Source organism: Prinia subflava, chromosome 4, assembly GCF_021018805.1.
Source record: "Prinia subflava isolate CZ2003 ecotype Zambia chromosome 4, Cam_Psub_1.2, whole genome shotgun sequence".
NCBI lineage: Eukaryota > Metazoa > Chordata > Aves > Passeriformes > Cisticolidae > Prinia > Prinia subflava.
In genome coordinates, this window is record NC_086250.1 from 11,810,513 (window position 1) to 11,828,403 (window position 17,891).

At 37.1% G+C, this 17,891-nt stretch overlaps 1 protein-coding gene across 2 annotated transcripts in view; it reads right to left on the reverse strand.

Moving 5' to 3' along the window:
* Positions 1–1,003: 1,003 nt before the first annotated feature.
* BMAL2 (basic helix-loop-helix ARNT like 2) overlaps positions 1,004–17,891 on the reverse strand; it is a 31,207-nt gene continuing 14,319 nt past the window's right edge. The window contains exons 5-17 of one of the 2 annotated variants that reach the window (XM_063395491.1): positions 17,346–17,503; positions 15,620–15,699; positions 14,611–14,703; positions 12,587–12,704; positions 11,620–11,751; positions 9,760–10,000; positions 8,752–8,858; positions 8,050–8,200; positions 6,774–6,829; positions 5,899–6,007; positions 5,358–5,445; positions 3,979–4,087; positions 1,004–2,967 (exon numbers count right to left, since the gene is read on the reverse strand). In XM_063395491.1, the coding sequence (XP_063251561.1) occupies positions 2,831–2,967; positions 3,979–4,087; positions 5,358–5,445; positions 5,899–6,007; positions 6,774–6,829; positions 8,050–8,200; positions 8,752–8,858; positions 9,760–10,000; positions 11,620–11,751; positions 12,587–12,704; positions 14,611–14,703; positions 15,620–15,699; positions 17,346–17,503 (1,579 nt within the window). In that variant the 3' untranslated portion in view covers positions 1,004–2,830. Of the gene's footprint in view, positions 2,968–3,978; positions 4,088–5,357; positions 5,446–5,898; positions 6,008–6,773; positions 6,830–8,049; positions 8,201–8,751; positions 8,859–9,759; positions 10,001–11,619; positions 11,764–12,586; positions 12,705–14,610; positions 14,704–15,619; positions 15,700–17,345; positions 17,504–17,891 lie in introns of both variants that reach the window. The other variant, XM_063395490.1, reaches the window with a different exon arrangement.

Genomic DNA, 17,891 nt, shown 5'->3' on the forward strand with positions numbered 1-17,891 from the left:
ACCACTTGAGGCCGGTTCCTCTTGTCCTTGACCCGCACCTACCTCCAGCCAGGAGCTGAAGTGCTGAGGTCTCCCCTGAGCCTCCTGTTCTCCAGCTGAGCACTCCCAGCTCCTCAGCTGCTCCTCACGGGCCTCGTGCTTGCAGCAGCAAACGGAGAAGTTCAGGGTTAATGTGTGGACACCTTCAGAGCTCATCCCTGGAGGGCACAAGGGTGTTCTGAAGCCCTGTTTGAATCTCCAAAGGTGCACATTAGCTTGGATTACAGGCTCTCCCTGCCTGGGGAGCACCACACTGAGCTACCAAAATCCACAGGAGTGCCACATCCCTGCTCTATGTTTTTAGGGAAGGAGCCTGGGATCTGAAAGAACAACTATTTCATATTTCAGTTCAGTATTAGACAGAATTGCCAGCAGACTAACAGCAGGGCATCAAAATAGTATTTATTGACCTGGTTTAACCACATCCTACCATTACCTGCACCATGCCAGGAACAAACTGTCAGTATCTTACCAGAATTGCGTTGTTATACAAACAAAGATAAGCACGTACTATCTCAATTGTATTCAAAAATATCTATTCATTTCACCAGAAATATTTACAAGTGACACTTTTTCTTGAAAAGGCTGCTTTAAGCCAGAAAAAAATTTACAAATAGTAAAGGGATAATCTAATAAATGAATTGAAAGTCACAATATTTGTCATTGACTGCAAAAGAATCAAAGTTACATTTTTTGGTTTTTTTTTAGGATTAGCCAAGAATCCAAAAATAGTGCTTTGAGTCTAGACAGTTATATAAATCTTGTGAAAGAATTAATCTGCTCCTGCAGTAGCAACAGCTGCCCCATTTCTGAACTAATCCAGTTAAAAAAAATGTTCTAATAAAGTCTGTATAATTTTAAATTATTTATGTAGTAATTTATCTATGAGCTACAATACTTGCTGGTTTATTTAGAATTTAGTTCTAAATAGAAAAGAGAAAACGCATTTTACAAAGGCAGAATCTCAAATTCTCAAATTTCATTTACAGATTTCTATCAGTTCTTAGAAAGTGCCTGTTTATTTCTCCCACTTTGCTCCATGATATAGCCCAAAATTCAGAAAAAGCAGAAAAGTTTATTCTAATAAAGCAAGAGAACTGATGATTTTGGCCCCATGTCTGTAAAAAAGAGATCTGAATGCAGCAAATGACATCCAAATTAAATGCAAAAGAAAAGTCTATAGAGTTAAAAAAGAAAAATTAATCCAAGAGGCCATTCTAGCAAATCACCATCACTAAAAATGCATCGTTTGCAGAAGGAGTCATATTATGTGTAAGATACAGAGCTGCTCTGTCAAGCAGAGGAAGCCACTGCATGTCCAGACCGTGTGCTCATGAGGACAGGGTGGCTCCCCAGCAGCACAAGGAGGACATCTAGTGACGGCCACATCCATCTGTTCCCAGCTCCAGCCTTCCTAAAAACACCAGCCCGGGCTGCCATCCTCACCTGCAGTGAGAGAGGTTAGGTTGTACCTGTGTTTAAATGTCTGTATTAAAATGATGCACATCTATCAGATACCTTCAAATGCTTTCCTTTCATTACCTGAATAAAAAAAAATACAAAACAAACAAAAAACCCCAAACATGAAGAAAACATGAAAAAATCTGTAATTTTATGATATATAATTTATACAAAAAAGGTTTCAACCTTCAATACCAGAGATAAAAAGATCCTCTTGCTATATTAGTGCTATGTTGTTCTAATGCAACCTCTAAAGTGCCGTGTTCTCGAGTCATTTGCTGTAACTGGGATACAATCCTTGCAAAAGCTGTTCCCAAAAGATCCTGCATAGCATTTACTTACACAGCTATAGTACAGAGAGATTTCAAAAAGTCATACACTTAAGCAGTAGAAAATTCTCCCAGTCTCTCCAAAAACATAAAAGATGCTCTAGAATTTTAACATTTTTTCACCAACAGACAGTGCAAGCCTCACTCTGGAGCCAAGACTATCCACTCAAACTTCTCTGGTTAGTAAAGAACCTGGGACAAGACCAAAGTGCTGTTTTACAAATAGAGTGTGATTTTTCTCTGGCTCTATGCACTGCCTCCCTAATAATACATTACAAATAATACAAAACAGTAATTAAGAGTTTGTTGCACTTTTCTTATACCCTTCTCATGTTTGTGTACTGGGAAAATGAGTGTTTTTCTCAAAACATTCTCTTCTGTTTATTAGGGTGATCCAACCCCAAAATCCTTGTTCCCAGAACTGTAGGCTTCATTTTCACCTTTGACTGCAAGAATTGCACTGCTGAGAAGAACAAGGAATCACAAACTGCATCATCTGAGAATTACAATACCTTATTTTACAACTGTAGTGTGTGCAAATTGTTATTTCAATTAAATTTAATAGTTACAAATATTCTCAAACCATATACGTACAGTAGGTTCTACAGAAAGTAACATGTATAACCAATATTCTGCAACTCGAAACAAAAACAATAAATAAAAGTTTGAAGTATTACAACTAAGAAAAAGTAATCCTGTACATTGTACAGTACCTTTTGGTTAAAGCTTCTTAGCAAAAATATACTAATGTGTTTTAAGCATTCCAGTTACAGATGGTTCAGTATTAAAACTTCAAGGTTTCCTCATCATGAAAAAAAATATTGCATTTGTCTGTAGGTGCAGCAGAAGATGTCTCTCTCTGAACAAGGCTTCAGTCTTTAAAAATCCAGAGGCAGCAAGTCTGAATTGAAAGGAACCATTACAAAACTCCAATACAGTACTGAGGATGCAGGGTCCTTGTGCATGAGGGTTTTTGACATTCCTCACTCCCAGGAGCAGATCTAGAGAACCCACTGGATGTCACTGAGGTCAGCAGGGTCTCCCAGGCCCCCGTCAGCCTCCAGGTAATTCATCAGAGCTGTCATTGCAGTGTCATCGTTCTCACAGATGGCATCGAAGTCCAGCTGAGAATTGCCACCTACACAGGGATTAAAACAGGGAGTTGGAAGCAGCTATGAACACTATGGAGCATGAGAACATGGCAACTTGCAAAACAGAATTGGTTTGAAGCAGTGCCTGCCTCTGAAGTCAAGGCAAATATTTCTATGTTAAAAAAACCCTAACTCGACTCCCTTTTGGTTTAAAATCATCACTCCTTGTTCTGTGTTCATTGGGTTGTTTTTAATAATTTTTTCCCAAACCCTTATTAGAGGATTAGCATTTTTTCCTTTGTGTTTCTTTTTCAGTGTTTTCCTTTTTTGGTTGGTTGGTTTAGGGTTGTCAGGGTATGGGTTTTTAAATTTTTTTTGAAAAGGCTCACAGTTCAACTCAAAGAAAGCTGTAAGTTATAAATAAATAAATCCCTGGTAAATGAGGGAGAAAAAGGAGATGGGAAAGTTTCTAAGAGCTGAAATACAGGAACAGCATAAACATGGCTTTTACAGCATTTTGCCTTTTATGTTAAACATAATGCAGTGGCATTTTCCTCTTACAGGGCCAGAGAATCCTGTATCCAGACAAACCTAACAAGGGAAAGACAAAAAAATTCTTTCTGAACGATTTTGGGCAGTCTTTGTATCAACTACTCCCACCTTGCAGCTAAGAAAGAGGTAAAGTGCTAAAGGACAATAATTCACGAATTCCAAGAACTTGCCTGACATTACATGGAAATACTTTTCCCTCCCCATCTCTGTCCTGGAGAACAGCAAAGTGCCTCATGAAAAGTTGAAGAATGTAATGTTAGTCACAGATGTTGTTTTTTGTCATGAGATTGCCTCACTGATCAAATTTTGCTGTTTGCCCTACAGCAGTAACACCTCTGTTTTCAGAGTGCTCTCATCTTCAGCTAGCCAGCCAAATCTCTTCACAATTTACACATGTAAATTGTGTAAACGTGTAAATTTGTAACGTGGTGCACTCAGAAATGGATCAGAAATGTCAGCCCCTGCAGCTCCCAGAATATCCCCAAGAGAAATGAAATAAATCTTACTGAGGAGAGGTTCATTACTGGGAAATGGAATAGCACCCTGGGTTTGTTCTGAATTCTCTAGAGCTTCTGTTTCTGAAGGACATAACTGAATCAACTCTTTATTTGGCACCTGAAAGAGCAGAATTAGTAGAAAGACAGAATTAGATATTAAATATAGTCACAAATATTACATTACAGAAACACCATAGATTGTTGTCAAATTATTAAGAACTAAATAGAGAAAGTGAAAAATATACATCATCAGGCAGATACTTTGCATTTAGAAACAAATTTTTAGAAGTTCATGGAGCACTGCACTTGGCTTAAATAAAAGCTGTGACTTACAGAGCTGTCAAAGGTACTTCACAGTGATGAGTTAGACCCTCAAGCAGTGCCAGTGTTCAGTAAATAAATCTAACACCAAATGTACTGATTTGCACTTTCCACATCTACTACCATAAGCTACAAATTCCCAGTGACCTAATGTTTGTCACTGTCAAAACCTTCCAGTTAAGAGATTAAAACCCCCTCATACCTCCTCAGTTCTACATGCATTAAACTATATTGATCATAGCAATAGAGATGGAAGTCATCCTTAACCAAAAAAAAAAAGTATTTTTTTTCCCTGAGACTTGTTTTATTTAACACATATGTGTAATTTAGCAGGTGAGATTCCTAGGATTGCCTGACTTGTGTATATTCTACAAAAAAATTATTAAGGGTGAAATGCTTTCCAAAAGTATTCTAGGAACAAATGGGATACCAAAGCCCAGAATCAAGAAATATCTTCAAGAATATGATGAAATTATCCTTATGATGAGACATTACATGATTTAGAGAATTCAGCATATATAAGTCAAATAACTTCTAAGGAAAAAGACCTGTGGTAACACAGGGGAGAACATTCGTAAAAAAGGGGGAAGCCAAAGCAGTTCCTAGACCAGAATAGTGTTTTCTTTTCATAGGAAATGAGCATTGCAGAAAAGTAAACTGTTTTTAACAGGAAAGAAATTTGCATTCAAAGAAGAGCTGTTGGAGAAGTTTGCTCATGCAGTGTCCAATACAAAACACACAACATCTTTAGGTAAGAGATAGGTTAATTATTCCATAGCTATGGGCAATAACTGTTAGTTACAGTTTGTGGTGTTACAAGCACTAGTAGATTTATAAGCACTACTAGATTAGCATAACTAGCCATTTTTAGAAGAGTAATGAAATACCTTCAAAGTCACAATTTTAAACATTTCAAAACAGCATAGATTTTTTAAAAAGTCTCTTCAAAAACATTAGAAGCACATATTCTTGCACAAAAACAAATCAGGGCAGTCTGGCTCCAACACAGGTTTTCAGCTGACATTAACCTTTTCATTTGGGATTCTTACAGGCAGGGGTGTACTCACATCACTGCAGTTTATAGTTAAAGCTGGAGAAGGTGACTTTCTGAGGAGATGTGACGGACTTAACTCTCCAGAGGGTGAAGAATGCAACCTAAAATTGCACATGTTTAGTTGATTTACCAGGTCACATTAATCAAACACTGACAAACAGACTGTGTGTTGCAGAACCCAACAGACCTCCCCATTGACAAAGCATGAGTCTGATAATTTGAACCAATAATGTCTTAAATTCTCTTGAAGATTCTAAATTATCCTGCTCCAAGTTTTGGTAGCAGAAAACAGAGAAGAGATCAGAAAAGGCCATGGGTCACAATTCCTTGAGCACATTTTTCTTTCTCTGTTGAATCACCAGCACAGTGATGTGCTCTGCCACGCATGAGATTGACATTAATTATAATGATATCTCATAATGCTATTGCTCAACCTGAAAAATGTTACACATGTAATACAATAAAAGTGAAACTGGAGCAACCCTCACATCATCACATATCCCTCATCCCCGTCTCTACTTAAAAGCCTAATGATGATGTTATGCATTTATTACCTTTGTAATTCTAATATTTCATTTGCAATTTCCGTGCCTATACTTCCAGCACCAAGAACTGTTCCAGACGACATTCCAGGTACACTGACTAAAGACTGTTTTACAGCATCTGCAGATAAAAAACACAAAGAACCAACAAAACCTTAAGGATTTATTTAAAAGCAGCTTTTGTTCTAGATATATTTATATACACTATATAAGTATATATCTTCATATATATATTCAGAAATTATATTTCTTTAAATACTGATTCATAGCAGAAGGTGTTGCAATATAAAGTGAATAATCTGTTTGTGAACACTGTTGTTCTTCAGTAGTGAAATATATTTAATCATTGCCACCTCCAGTGTCTCTCACAGACATTGCAAAGAACGTGAATTTAAAAGATCCCTTGGATTTCTCACCAACTGAAATGAGTTATTGAAAGAACATTTTGAAAAGCAAATATAAAGCCTTGACAGCAAGATGATAGAACAGCATGCAGAAAGCAGAATCTATGCATAGCAGAAAAATAATACCAAAATGTGTTCTGTATCAGTATTGCTCTGTATATTAGAGAAAAACTCAGCATGATCTGTTCAGAAAGTCTGGCAAAATATAAGGGTCTGTGGCAGCAGCACAATATCCTACCAAATCCCCAGCTCTAACAAAAGCTGCTGGAAATTAAAAGTAGGTTATATACACTTCTTTTTAGATTTCTGTGAATTATATCAATTAGGACTCTGTTAAGTAACTAGACACTGAAAAAGAAGTAGCCTTAAAAAAATTAATCCTTCCTTGAACAAAACCTAGAATAAAAGAATCCCTGGACTGGATAAACCTAAACTGACTGATCAGGAGATGCAGCTGTGATAACTGTGAGAAGTGATACTTGCCTTCTGCAGGTTGAGAACTGTAGAGGACCTCTTCTTCAGCTGCTTCTTTATGACCTCTGAGATTTACAGAATGAAAAAAATCCAAAACAAACCACAAAAAGTCAGCAGGTTTTTTTCAAGAGCAAAATTCAGCATATATTTGTGTTTAATTTCAATAATACTTTACACAGAACCAAAGCTAACATCCTCAAACTTGGGAAATATAAGATATTCCTCACATATTTCCATGTTCAATTCCTTGTAATGTTTCTGAGCAGTGGGTGAAATGCTAATTTCCACTTGCTCTCCAAGTGGAAAAGAAAGCCAGTAGGATTGTCTGTGTCCCATGAAGGGAATAAGGCTGTCATTTTTATTGTTAAGAGGGCAATCAGGTGACCAGGAACAAGCACAGGTCAGTGGCTGCCTCGTGTCAGCAGCTGTTGCCCTCCTCCCCTCCTGCAGACAGCTGCAAATGCCCACATCTCCAGGGCAGGCATAGAAGTGTCCTTGGGCTGCTGGCCAGCACGGACTGTCTGAACTGCTCTTCTCTGCCTTCTTGGGAAAAAGGACATGGGAAAAAGGAGTGGGTGATGTTAACTTCAGGCATGAACAAGATACAGGATGGGCAAAAAGCCCCCTTGACAACTTTGTTTAATGGAAATAAAATCCTTCTGTCCCCACTCAAAACCCCAATCATTAGCAAAGATCCTCAGCAGCACTCAGCAGCCAATTACAGCTCCACTGCAAGGTACAGAGAATGAAATAGAACTACAAATAAAAAGAAGAATTAAACACACACATTTACTGTCCCCAAGGCTCCACCCTTGCAATCAATTTGGGGAGAATCTTTCTGTCCTGCCCTGCATTTCCACCATCTATCAACTGTGCTTCCCCACCTTCTGACACCTGGGGGTAGGGCAGCACTTGGAGCTGGGTCAGCTGACACACAGAGGGTTGGGAAGACCAGAAGGAAAAGCAGAATTAACTTGACAGCTCCATTTATTCAAATCTATTTTTCTTAAAGATCCTTCCCTTCTTCCTTTAACAAGAAACTCTTTCACCTCATATTTTCTAAATGGGAAACAACATAGTTTTCAGAGTCAAATCCACAACTTAGGCCTGAAACAAAAATAGCTGGTAAATACCAAAAATATGTTTGTCCAGGTTTTTTGTCAGCCCCTTTTTGTGCAGGGTTGATGTTTTCTAGGCTTGTTCTGCTTTCCAAGCAGGTTATTTTCTGTTAGTGCTAACTGTAATGATGACAAAAAATAGATGGAGAGTTATATAAATTACTTACAATACCACAGTGTTGTTTGATACAATGTACTCCAGCTCTTTGGTCCAAGGATTCATGAAACTAAACCACTGACTCTTTAAAGTAACAAAAGTCCCATCTTTCGCTCTAAATTTGTAGGAATTTGTAAATACTTTTTCTTTATTCTGCAACACTAGATAGGAAAAGGAAAGTTAAAATCACCATATTTAAGCTTAGAAAGGTAAAGTTAGAAATAATATATCTGTTTTACAGCATCATAAAATCAAAATGTTTCTGTTGGCCAAGCATAGAATAACATGCCAGAACAAACTGGGATGTGTTCTAAATCAAATTATGTCGTTTCAGCAGGGTCAGAAATCTTACATTAAAAAGCAAATACTAAGTTTCTGCAAATCACTAGGAGACTCATGACTTGGTGAGCTTCAACTCGTGTCTTTAATTATGTTATCAGACACATCTGCTCTTTAGGATTCCTTCCTCTTCCTTACAAAGAATGGAAGCATAGGGTTGGACAGATGTGCTGACATGATTCCCCCACAATCAAGGCCCTGCATCAGGAGACAACCCAAGTTTCTCCCTGATTTTATTACAAGCCTTGCACAGGCTTGTGTTAACACAGACACCCCAAAGGGCAATGCAGTGTTGGGTACTTTGGGTTTGTAGTGTTTTCACTTGCAGTTACACATAGCTGTAAGTAGTCTAGGAGGACCAATTATTTAGTACCTTCTTTGTGTTTTTCAGCTAGGTGATTGTGATCATCTTGATGGCAGTACTCATAACAAGAAGTTCCTAGAAGCTCTTGTGGCAGATACCCTAAAATTGCTGTTGCGCTGTTAGAAATAAAAACGTGAACTACAGCGGATTCAAAGCTTCAGTATCAGATAAAGCAGAACATTAATATTTAAACAAACAGGTGCCTGTGTTTGTGTTTGGGGAAAAATATAGCATTAGTACAGCTCTAAAAGAACAAGAAATATTTTTCACAGCAAATTATCCCTTTGCAGTGAGTGACAATTCAAAGGGAAGGTAAGTGTTTAAACATGCAAACCACATGTACACACAAAATATTTCTGTTTAGTGGCTTCCCCTTAGCCAGTCACAGTATTGGTCACACATAAGAGTCAATAAAAAGCTCAGTGGTTGACTTTTGCTCTTCCACTGAAAGGAATTAGTTTTAAACTGACAATTTTAGTTGAAAGAAAAGAACACTGAAAGCAGTAACATTTCCAGTGATAATGAAATTCAAAATGCAAAGTGGTAACTACTTTACAACGTAGAGAAGCCTGGTTCAGAAAGTACAGAAAATGGGAATTTAGTTCTCACTCCAAATGAAATAATTTGGTACTTCATTCAGATAGAATGTACTTGTTACAAATGGTAAGACTCTCAGAAGTAATAACTTTTGGTTAAATGTTTATTACTTCAGTCATGTGCAGAGCTATGAAGCTCTAACTTGAGATTTTTCTTTATGAATAAATGAGTCCATTTTCTATAGAACCATACAATTCTACACATTATGCATTATTTGACAAAAAAAGCAAAGCCCAAGTACACACAGTTTAAGATTAATTAACTGCTTCTTGTGTAGAGCAGAAAAACATTCTGAAAATTAGAATTTTTGAGAATTTAAATTAGAACTTCTACCCTGCTGAAGAAATTACAGTTTTGACAGAGTATCAGAAAATGGAAGCAGTTGTATCATTTCTCTTCATTAAAGAACAAAACGCTTACCGCTGATCTACATAAACAAATTTTCCATCCATGGCAAATCGTGTAACAAATTCTGTCGCTTTGACTTTTATTTCTCCACTCTTTTGTGGAACAATATAAGGGTGTAACCTCCCAATTGCAACAAGACAGTTAAAGTTACTACTGTCCTTTTCTACATCATTTTCCTCTTCTACTCCCACCTCATTAGGAGGCCAGTTCTTCAAGTACCCAGTACAGTGAATGGTGCAGTATTTTCTGTGATCTAATAGAAAGAAATTAAATAAGAAGCAGTTATTGTTCAAAGAGTAAATCAAACTCCTTATTTTATTCTGTTGGCCATGAGACCAGCTACTATATTTCATGCTTACCTAAACCAACTGTACAAAGCTATAGATCATTTTACAGAGTATTTTTCAATTAATTTTGCTCTATTCAATTTGGGCTTACCTGCAGAGAGAGCTTCTAACCCTATGTAAGATTTAGGAAGATGCGCTATGGGTGTTGGCAGTTCAAACACAAGTTAGAAAAGAAAGCAATAAAATCACAGATCACTCTGATTTTACATGGTTTCATATGGATTGTGGATTAAAATTAACCTGAGGCCCTCTGTAGCTTCCAAATCAATTAACCTTTAGTGAGCACAATGATCTCAACATATGCTCACTGCAGTCCTTGAAAGAATCAGTCAACAACAACCCAAAGCAATCCAGCTTATTTTCTATTTATCTCAGGTTTCTTAAGTTTTATGGGAATGCAAATTTTTTAAATACCTTAAATTCCAGCATACACTGTCATTCATCCCTTTTTGCTCTCTAAATAACATGCAAATACCCTCATAAACATGAGGGTTTGACATTATGTGTCCTACAGTAGCTGTCTTTCAAAAAAAATGCCAAGGCATTCTTGACATCTCTGTGCTGAACAGGATGTTTTCCATAGCTTTGATTTTGCTCTCTGTCACAAAAACTACAGATCAACTCTGCAAAATGAGAAACTGAGGTATCCCACCATGATTTTGTCAGAGTTGCTCAGGGGCCTTCCCTCAAAACTGCTTTTCCAAGAAACTTGTACAGAAGGTAAAGTCTTGTCTCACCTGACACACTGAGGGATACCAAATTCTATTTACTTACAATCACGGGCCTCTTAAAATTTGTGGTGTATCTCAAGAGTAACAAGCTTACAGTGAAACCCAGAATTAGGAGGATTTTTTCAGGATCAAACAATTTCAGGACACCTTTGCAAAAATCAATACTAAGGTATTAAAACAAAAGCTGGAAATTGCATTTTAAAATTGAAATTTAAAATTTCACTGGAAACTTGACAAGATTATACTGCTCTATGGGCACACCAAAAATTAAACTAAAGTAAAATTACTGGGAAAATTAGTGGAATTACACTAATAAAGTAACTTTACTATGAAAAGGGGGGAAAAAAAGAAAATTCATACTTTTAAATACACACAACACAAAAAATAAATCAGAAAATAAAGTTGGTTTACTTGCTTTTTTCCCTTCAAAATAGCAGAGTTTGCAGGCTTTAGTCACTCAGTTATCTTCAAGACATAAGTTATTTAGTTTCATTCTTCTGATCTGCTCCAGTTCTTTCAAATATTTCCCTGGGACGTCTCAAATTTGACCACAAGAGAGCACATGCCCCTACAGAGCCACTGTACCTCAGGTTCCTCCCTCCCTCTTTCCAGGAGGGCACCAGGAGGAGAAAGAGTACAATTAGACTGTTTTTCAAAAGGTGTCCCTGCTTCACATTTACACTGCTCTACAGCTACGTGGTGAGATCAGTAGGAACTAGAAAGTCATTAGTGACTCAGAATTTAAACAAATTTCAAGAGAGAAAGCCCCCAGTTCATCTGCACTCTTTGAATACCTTTCTTCTTTGGGTTGGGCAAACACTCCTTCTCCTCTTTGACTGTGGTCCTGCTACACTTAATCCGACAGAAGAAGGAACGGCGAGCACCAGAGTTCAGCCGAGCTGGTCCAGCTTGGAAATCTGTGTGTACTTGCAAGCCAGCTTACAAAGATTTAGTAAATAGTTTAACAAACCAAAACCAAGCAATAGAACTTCAGAAAACAAGATGTTTTCTGCATTTACCTCCCAGTACATTGTCCTTACTGTTTAGCTGCCTAAATTTTGTCCTTACAATTAAAAAAGTCTCATAATTTAAATAGGGCAAAGAAAACATGATTGACATAGATTCCAAGCTTAGAAAGAACTACTCAACTATTTTTAAACCCTTCTTGATAATCTTAATAGAATTTTACTACCAATGCTTTACAAACTTTCACCTTATATTTGGTACAAGGAAAAACTGCAAAGATGCTTGTAAAAGCCAGCTATAAAATAGGCACTGGGTGCACAGTACACAATGCTTTCCTTATTAGAAACAACTGTAAACTAAAGAAGGTTTGGTTACATTGGGATTGACACTTAGCATTTTCAGAGGAGACAGTGATTCTTGATATTGAAGTATTTTATCCCATGTTCGACTACATCAGGTCTTTTGTATTGACAAGATCTAGCAAATACAAGAAAAACAAGTAGTATGCTGGTAGGAAGAATGTCAGACCACATCTTGGTAAATGCTTAACAGTGACTTCATAAATTTAAAAATAATTCAGTAATTCTTATGATCTAAAATCAAGTCTCTTCTGGGCTAGCTTGTCAACTCTAAATGCATTTTAAGCAGCAGATACACATTCAAATATTTGTTTCACAGAAATACCTCAGGTTTGTTCATCCATACATCCACACAAACACCTGAATACATCATTACTAATAATTAGATTTATTAACATCTCTTCAAAAAATCCCAGTACATCCAGCTCTGACTTACTTTTGCCATCTACAAGCTTCTCCCTAGGTGAGACGTCCGATGAAGAAAGTTGCTCCTTAACTTTTGCAACATCTTTTGGATGTAAGTAATCAAATAAACTTTGTCCAATTAAACTGGCCTATTAAAAAAAAAACAACAAAAAAACAGCAAAATCAGAAGAGATGAGAACCATACCATTTTGGAACAGGACCTCACACATTACTTATCTCAGGAAAACAACTGTCTACATCCCTAAAAAAATATCAATACCACAGTAACTCCAAACATCAATATTTTGTTTTACATTTCATTTGTCATTGTTTAACAAGTTTTTATTTGAAAGGGTAGTAAAAATATAGTTTGTTACTTCCCACTGAAGAACAGCAGATTTAGTTGGAGATTAAATGAGTTCTGTACAACTAAATGTTTATTTATGTAAATAATTCAATTTCTGGTCCTAGCCAAAGCAGGTTATGCACAAAGTAACTCCACTCTCAGATTATTGGGGAAGGAGGGAAGAAATAGGAAGGAGGATGAAATATTCAACTGCCTAATTACTCTGAGCTCTAATTTGGTTGGACAAACTGGCACCACGAGCCAGGAGCAGGTTGGAAGCAGGGCTCAGCTCAGCACAGCACTCCTGAGCAGAGGATATTTACAGGGATGTCTCCAGTTGAGATGCCTTCCACCTGCTCACTCTGTTCATCCCAAGGAAATGACCTCCACTTTCTTTTGGAACAGGAAGGAATTCTCACAGAAGTGGGCTGGTTTTCTTTTTTGGCTTACCTTCAGCATAGCAGCCAAATCAAAGGATAGAATGGAGTTGTGTTGACAAGCTCTACTCTAGACCCAAACTCAGAATAAACACCCAGTCTCCTGGCTTTTCCCAGTCTCCATTTAATCCTAATGCAATGGGAAAATGCTGAGTGCTGCTGAGACAGCCTAACAGCAGCCTTGCCAAAATATACAGGTGTAACAAACCAGATTAAGCTGCAGCATGGGATTCACAACCTAGAATAACTCCCAAATAAGCTCATAAATCCATGGGTGTTATTAAAGTCAGTCATGACCTCTGAATCTCCTTGTCTGGAACAGAGGACAGACATCTAAAGGGTCTAGATGAAGATATGTCTAACATGAGTGACTCCAGAAAGGCACTTTTAGTTCTTGAACAAAATCAGTGTAGAAGTTAAAAAAAAACAAAAACAAAAACAAAAAGAAACTCTGCTTTATGCTTATTCCCCTAGGATGATTCATTTCACTTTAATTAACAAAGATAGTTTTGTACTTAAAAAAAAAAAAAGATAAAAATAAATCTATGAAAGAGTCCAGATTGGTTATCTGTACATTTATAAAGAAAATGAAGATAGCACAAATGGTTTCAAAGTTACAAAAGTAGACAGATGGCAGCACTAACTGTTTTAGTCTCTTTGTGAAACAGAAGTCACTGAAACAAGAACAAATTATCATTCCTGGATTATTTGTGGTAATTGCCCACCATGTTAAACACCAGCTAATGGAAGGTACTTCTATTTTCCAGTGTCCCTTATTCTACAGGCTAAGCTGGCTCCCATTCAGTTTCTTTCAGGTTAAGGGACACACTTGGACAGTTATTGTGGATGATGTGTTACGTGGTGCATCTGAGCATAAAGGCATCACCAAGGAAGGCTTTAATTAACTTCCACTGCTGAACTGCCCATTTTCCTTGGCCTAAAAAAATGCCTGAAATCACTTCATTATGTGAAAGAAAATCTCTTGCACACAGAAATTAGGACATCTTCAAATTATCCCTTCCTCTCAGACAGGCAGTTTTCTTAAGGATGATCAGCTGAAATCTGGTGCTGTTCCTCAGGTTGGGAACACTGATGTACTTGCACATTTTTTCTTACAGGTTATTCAGCTTTACTCTGAATAAGATTAAATCAAAGAAATTCCAGGAAATGATACACAAGGACTGGTTTGATGTAATATAGAATAAAATATAAAAGTTTTAAAATTCCTAAGAAAATGTAAGGTAAAAGAAAACAAGAAACAACAATAACCACCTGATCATAATTAAGTATTTTGCAAACTGATTCAGAGACAAACAGAATTTTTCCTCTGTTGCATCCAACCACAAACAGGAATCCATCTGCAGCCTGAAAATATAAAGATACTGTCTTTAAAAACACACAATTAAAATAAACAATAAATATTAATGACTACAAGGAAGCGCACTTTTAAAACTGTTTTTTAAAATTAAATACAAGAAAGCTGGAGAGGGACAAGAGGAAACAGATTCACACTGACAGAGAGGAGGTTTAGATTGGATATGAGGAAGAAATTGTTCCCTGTGAGTGTCCAAGGCCAGGCTGGACAGGGCTGGGAGCACCCTGGGACAGTGGAAGGTGTCCCTGCATGTGGCAGGGGGTGGAATGAGGTGATCTTTAAGGTCCCTTCCAACACAGGCTGTTCTGTGATTCCATAATAAAAGCAATTAAGATTGCAAGGACCAAATGAGGTCTTCAACCACACACAGCTGAAGTTCCTTAAACGCAGCTTTGGCAAAAGTCCAGCTACAAAACAGCTTCTTTTGGGAGCCATTTGCAGATCTTGGCAAAGCACTATTACAGCAAAGGAAAATAACCACAAACCTAGTTGTGAAGGAGATGTGTGGGTTTATGATGAAGTGTGCAAACAAGAAAGAAGATTTTATTCCAGGTATTTTCTGCACCTTTTTTGAAGTACATCCTTAAAAATGTACATGAAGGAGAGCCAACTGTGAGGATGTTCCTGCATAATTGGCAGCATCCTCTACAGTTGCATGAAGATTTTAAGAGTGGATGTATTAAACAGGCAGACTGCACACAGATTATTGTCCCTCCCAGGGCTGCTGCCTGCCATGCCCCCAAACCATCTCTGCACACCTTCATGAAAGCCTGAGAAGTGCACAGAGTTTAGAAACCAGTACAATAAAACACTTGTCTGAAGGAAAAGATGGGAGAAAAACCACTGTCCAACTAAAAACTCAGGCTTTAACAAGGACATCATTTATCTGAGTTTCCTTCCACTTACCCTAAGGATTAACTGTCGCAGTTCATCATCCTTCAAAAATGAAGGTTTATACCGCACTTCTGAGTAGGAGCTACTGGAACCTGGAAAATGGATGATTCACAAAGATCATGTCAAAAGTTACATTTTAAATTCACTTTTAAATTCACTTTTAGTGCAGTTATACTTGTTATGTCTTTCAGAATTTTTCTCTATGACCCCAACAGCTGAATTAAAAAAATAATTCAAGGTTCTAGAAATTCTAAAAATAAAATTAAAACAAACCTCAAACATGCACTGGTAATGAAAACAGACACATAACTGTTTTTTTTCTTGCCCTTTATTGACACAAACCAAGGAAACTTCTGTTCAGATATCATTAATGTACTGCTAGAGAAATGGTATTATGAGAACTGAATTTTCTACAAATATTTCATAAGTATATTTCAGATCTCTTGACTAAATTATCTGTGCTGAAACAGAATAATTCCAATATTATCAATTATCTTTTGGTATTAATGTTACATTAATACTATACAGCCAACAATCAAAAAACCAGACTATTGTAGTTAAATCAAATGTCTCACTAAATATAGTGAGACTGACTCACTGCATGTACTGTTCTAGCACCCGTGGCAAGTACTCTATAAAATAATTTTTGTCCATTATATTTTTTCTTGTTACACTTTTTGTAACAGTTGAACATTTCAGCCAATTTAATCTTTCACTATAACTCCACATAGTGTCTTGTGTTCTCTTCAACCATTTGTTTTGAGGTAAATACAACTGTGCTGAGTGATGTCCAGTTTTTACATCCTGTTGTTAAAACACAAATGCTTGAGGGTAAGATTTCTTGTTTAAACTGCAAATGCAGTTATTGCCCTGCTGTTTGTGACATGATTTCTTCATGCAAAACTCTCAGTCTGCCTGGGCTTTTAGAAAACCCTCAAAACCCTTTACTCCTGAGCCATTCTATGATTCTAGTACTGTCAAGGTAGCAACATAACTGATTTTCTACACTTCTCTGACCCAAAACTAACTGGCTTCTCATTAGTCCAGTTTATTCATAATCAGTGGGTTTGGCAATACAGAGGGTCTTCTAGAGTTGACCAAATTATTATTCTCAAATAGTGGTGCCAAAACCTCCAAATATTGTGTGCAGCTGATAGACTCTGCAGTATGTAACTAGTATTTGGATATACTTTTTGTGGGGGAGGAAAAAAAAAAAAAGCCAAAACCTAGCAATAGCAAAAGGAGAGCAAAGCATATTTCCTAGGTTGATCCCCACACTAAACCATTCCCTAAGATCCATGATTAACTTTGCTCACTGACTGAGGCTATCAGAAGTTTCTGTTTCTTGCTACTCTCTAACATGTGAGAGTTTTTAAGACTCTAATGTAATCAAACTCATTGACCATTTTGTTAAAGCATGTTCTGTCTCACAACTTTCCTTTTGACTCCCATACTTTCTAAAAAGAATAAAGGAGTGACCCAAGAGCAAGGAATGCCCTGAGCACACAGAAAATATCAGACACTGAAGGGTGGCTTTTTTTTATGCTATACTAAGCAATAATTTAAATTAAGTTCTGACAGCTATAGACATGTACATTTCAATGAGAAGCAGACTTGGAACTAAACACAGTAAGGAAATGTAAAATAAAATACTCTTAATTTATTTGAAATCCAGGAAGATACACACTATAACTCCTACTAGAATAAGGATTTACAGGATGACATTCCCTAAACTCACCTTTTAAAGTCTTCAAGTGCTGCACAGCCATCCGTAGCACTGTGAGTTTGTCCAGCTTTCGGGCCATGGGATTGCACTGTGGTATCATGGCAGACAACTCCTCTATCAAATTATTCATTTTGTCTCTTCTTCTTTTCTCTGTTTGACTGTGAGCCTCTCTAAGAAGAAAAATTACTTTTAAAGAGTGATGAAGAACACCTGATTTTCCCCATAATATTCAATTCCATTCTGGAAATGAAACTATCACCAGTGCTACTGCACTGAAACAGTTTTTCATATGCTACTTGTATTGGACAATTGAATTGGATTCACTTCAACAAAGACAAAATTGTCCCAATAATGATGTGAAATACCGAGGAGAAGAGATATCTCAAGCAACAATTTGATTACATTTGGCAGGAACAAGAGGTTTTGAAGACTTCTAAAAGTTAAACCCTTCTTGTGACCCTTGCCATGCAAGTGATGACTTGGACACCTCAGTGCATCCCAGAGAACTCTTGATGTCATTAGAAATCAATGAAAGCCATTCCTGCTCCCACCTCTGCC